General features: G+C 43.2%; 1 protein-coding gene across 1 annotated transcript; it reads right to left on the reverse strand.

Annotated features, from left to right (window-relative positions):
* Window positions 1-937: 937 nt before the first annotated feature.
* On the reverse strand, window positions 938-4,024 carry LOC122018545 (auxin transporter-like protein 3). The gene is made up of 7 exons (XM_042575891.1): window positions 3,613-4,024; window positions 3,342-3,527; window positions 3,146-3,258; window positions 2,870-3,053; window positions 2,689-2,786; window positions 1,585-2,050; window positions 938-1,500 (listed from the first exon to the last, which is right to left on the reverse strand). Exons 1-7 carry the CDS (start codon window positions 3,784-3,786, stop codon window positions 1,195-1,197), a joined length of 1,527 nt encoding a protein of 508 aa, XP_042431825.1. The 5' UTR covers window positions 3,787-4,024; the 3' UTR covers window positions 938-1,194.
* Window positions 4,025-4,224: the final 200 nt, after the last annotated feature.

Consider the following 4,224-nt stretch of genomic DNA (forward strand, 5'->3'; position numbering starts at 1 on the left):
TGCTTGTCAATTTATGCATTCTCCAACTGAGCAAAATTGGAATAATGTAAAGAAGAATACTTCATTATCTCAAAGGTACTATTTTACATGGTCTTCTTTTATATCGTTAATCATCTTGAGATTTACATGCATATAGCAATGCGGATTGGGTAAGCTCTCCTGAAGACAGATGATCTACAAGTGAATATGCAATTTTTTTTGGACAAAATCTTATCTCATGGAATTCAAAAAAAAAACAACTTACGGTATCTCGTTCAAGCACTAAGACTAAATATAAAACTATAGTCAATACAACGTTTGAAATTATTTGGTTTCAATCATTTCTTTCTGAACTTCATCTTACATCAAATACTGGACTAAAAATTTAGTACAATAATATTGGAGTGGCATATCTTATAGTTAATCCTATCTTTCATGCTCATACAATCATGTGGAAATTGATTTTCATTTTGTTCATGAACATGTGACAACTCAAGAGTCATCTGTCTCTTATTTTACCGAAAATCAAATCGCTGATATCTTTACCAAACCATTATCCAAACAATGTTTCAACAAGTTAGCAAACAAATTCAATGTCAAAGATCTTTCGTTAAGTTTGTAGAGGGTAAAAGAGAATCACCAGGATTGACCAGATCAAATCATCAATTCAAATCAAATTAGTATTAAAATTACTAAAATAATTTTATCATAATTATTAGAATAATTTTATTATTTATTAATTGATCAATTAATCAAATATTTCTTAAATATTATATATTATACTATTTTTAAGATAAATATAACAATAAATTTCATTATTGCTAAGTTATTTGCTCTCATATTTTTTTTTTTCTCTCTATTCTTCTTATTATAGCAACAGCTGTATCCAGCTCCTCAAGTGGACATGAGAGGAATAAAGATGCCAGCGGCTCGGGAAAACAATAATGGACAAGTTGCATTTGAAAAGCAAGGCAAGCAAAACTGGAGATCAGATTAGCTGCAGCTGCCATTAATGGTCATATTCTCATAGCTTCATTACATTCATCTCTGATGAAAAAAACAAAGGAACAAAGAAAGAAAGAAATCGCTAGTAGTTAGAACAGTAGTACTACCACATAGCTAGCTACCACAAAGATGGCCTTCATTAGTCTAGGCAAAACGTTTCTTGCCCGGGCCGTCTTGGTCTGCTACGGCGATGATGGTGGAAGTAGATAGCTAGGAAGGCGCAGGAGATGGCGAGACTACGATGGCCGGATTTGTGGAATTGTGAACTGCGGAGCCGCCAGGAAATGGCGTTGGAGTACTGGGATTGGGAATGGGAAGAGTACCCGGCGGCGGCGGGGGGCATTGGTAGCACTTAGCGAAGAGTCCGAAGGTGTTGATTTGGTGGACGAAGTTGGTCATGCTCGCCCAACCGCCCAATCCGAATCCGACCACCAACACCCACCCAACCACGAACATGTTCAACAAGTAGGCTCCCACCCACCCTCCGACGAACCGCGGTGGTCTCTCCACTGCGTTCTGCAAGAAATAATTTTATTCTCAACACTATAATCGATAACTTCAACCTCGGCAGTTTAATCAATGAAGAAATGAGATACGTGCCTCGCGAGCTGCGGCGGATCGGAAGGTAAACATGTAGGCGAGGGAGGGGATGATGTAGACGGTGAAGCTTACGAGGAGGGAGCCGACGGCGGAGTTGATGGGACCGAAGAAGGGGAAGATGATGGCGAGGAACCAGATGGGGATGACGACGGGAAGCCGCGCGGCGGCGCGCTTGCACATGCTGCGGCAGTCGTGCAGGCCGATGAGCTTCTCCCAGACGAAGTAGAGCGGGGTGCAGGCGAAGCCAAACGTGATGAACTGGTGGATTAGCATGAGCACCACGGCGGCGTCACGGAAGGGCGTCTGCGGCAGCAGCGAGAAGGCATTGGAATGGTTTAGCAGCGCGTCGCCAAAGGCCCAGTACACGCTTGCTGCCGACGGCAGCGTCAGCGTCAGCACGTACAGAGTCGCCAGTAGATAGATTGCCTTAAACTTCTGCGGCTTCCACATCGCGTGCATGATCTCCCTGTTTTTAGTTAATTATATCAATTAACCACTGTCATTAATCAGCTTGCTAAGTAAACAATTATGTTCTGTTTCCGTGCTTCCACTGTTCGGATGCAGGGAATCAAATGATGCTACTGTAAAAAAGAAAAAGCAGCAAAACGACATGCATTTCCTCGAAATGCTTGTTTGACTCGTACCAGATATATAGTGAACTCCTAAACAAGTAGCCTCGCAACTGGATGCTGTATGATCTCTTAAACTTAGGAGAACTGTTCCTATTTCTATGATACATCTTGACAGACAAATCTAATGTGGGTGGTACATGACATCCGTCATTTTCTTTGGGAACTGGCATAAAACACAGCACCAAGAGTCGATACTGATAGACAGACAACTAAACTAATTAAGTTGCAGATGGTAATCAGAACTTAGAAGGCATTTGATTTGCTGGTGGTTGTGGTCCCTTACTTTATAGCCAGCCAAAGACAAACCAGCTCATGGTGGTCAGTATGCATCACATGCATGGGCAAGTGTGCAATTTAACCAGCTTTATATATATATATATATTGTATGTATACAAGTTTAGGGTGTCAATAGTTGGCATTTGTTTTGTTTTACGTCTTCTACTTTGAGGGGGTTTACGTGATGTCGCCTTACACTGTGACAGCGTGCCCACCAAAGGTGTAGAGGATGTTGGTGGAGCCTGTAAAGTATAGAACCAGCTTGGTTGGCCCCGAATGCTGCACCCCTTCCACCTGCCGCCATTTTATACAAGTTGCAATGTTAATTAATACCAGTAGCTTTATCTTGTTGTCACATGAATGATGAAAACTTGTACCTGGCCATGGAGGAGGGAGGCTGCGGTGAGATACCAGGCTGTGTAGGTAGTCATGACTAGGCCCAAGAAGGACCATATCCTGTAGTTGTGGAACGACGGGATGAACACTGTGGTGGCACAGCAAGCTCCGAAGATATAGGTCCAGGTCCTCTTGTCTAGTTTGTCATTAATGTAGTATATGTTACTGCCGCACCACACAAAGAACAGAGTAAGTGCAGAGAGCTATATGCTATAGGTGCAGTAACTAGCCATGCAATCCATAAGCTATGTCGTTACCTAGCACAAGCAATGAGCTGAATGACTGATCCAAATAAGAGAAAGGTGCAATTAAAAGCTAATCCAACGTTTCTCCAGTGCTTCCCGAGTAACCCATCCAGCACTTCAAACCACTTCATTTCATAACAGAGTGTAGATGTTAAAATTATACACCATCACATCAGAGAGATATATGCTACCTTAGTTATAGTATTACCTGAATGACATGGTTCCGGAAGTCCACCTTCTCCCTCCCCTTCCTGGTTCTGTACTCCACGTAGAGAATGCTGATAAGGTAAGCTGTCCAGCTTCCCATCAAACCGTAGAAGAGCTGGAACAAGATTCCGCTCAGCATCCCCAGCTGGGAGAATGAGTAAGGTAGTGTTAGCAGCACCTGAGCCACCTGAACCAGCACCAAGACAGAAATCATATATAGGGTAAAACAACATAAGTAAATACAGAAACAGAGTATTCTTGAAATATTGGACCTGGTTTGAGGCACAACTGAACCAGGCGTCGTAGGCGGAGCCGCCGTGCCAGAGAAGACCGGATAGCTTGGATTTGATGGTCTTCTCCTCACCTTCGTGCTCCATCTCCATGTACCTCCCTGCCATGACAGCCTCCGCCACCTTGTCGTCGATCCCGTTCGACGTCGACCCCATTGATCTACGTTATCCTGTTCAAATTAATCAATGAAACACACACTATACGATCTCTATTTCTAATCTATGATCCTCTCTCTTTCTTCTGGTTTGATAAATGAAACAACAGTACTCTTCGATATCTGCTGGGCTTGCTTAAATACAACAAAAAGAGAGAGAAACAAGATTTGGAGAGACAAAGGCTCAGTGCTTTGATGGGATTGGTTTGGCCACTCTCACTTTAGCAGTCTTTAACGCTGCAGACCCAGAGAAGAATAGAGAGAGAGATGAATAAAACGGCCGGGTTGGGATGGACCATTGGATTACAGATGAATTAATAATGGGCACTCATTGGAGCGTGGCGTTCCTGTTTGGCACGGGCAACCCGGTCCGGTTCCCGAGTCAGTTAAAGCACACCAGGTGCGCACTGTTCACGGTTCACGGCTCTTTGCCCGGATC

This window comes from Zingiber officinale, chromosome 9A (assembly GCF_018446385.1).
Source record: "Zingiber officinale cultivar Zhangliang chromosome 9A, Zo_v1.1, whole genome shotgun sequence".
Lineage (NCBI taxonomy): Eukaryota > Viridiplantae > Streptophyta > Magnoliopsida > Zingiberales > Zingiberaceae > Zingiber > Zingiber officinale.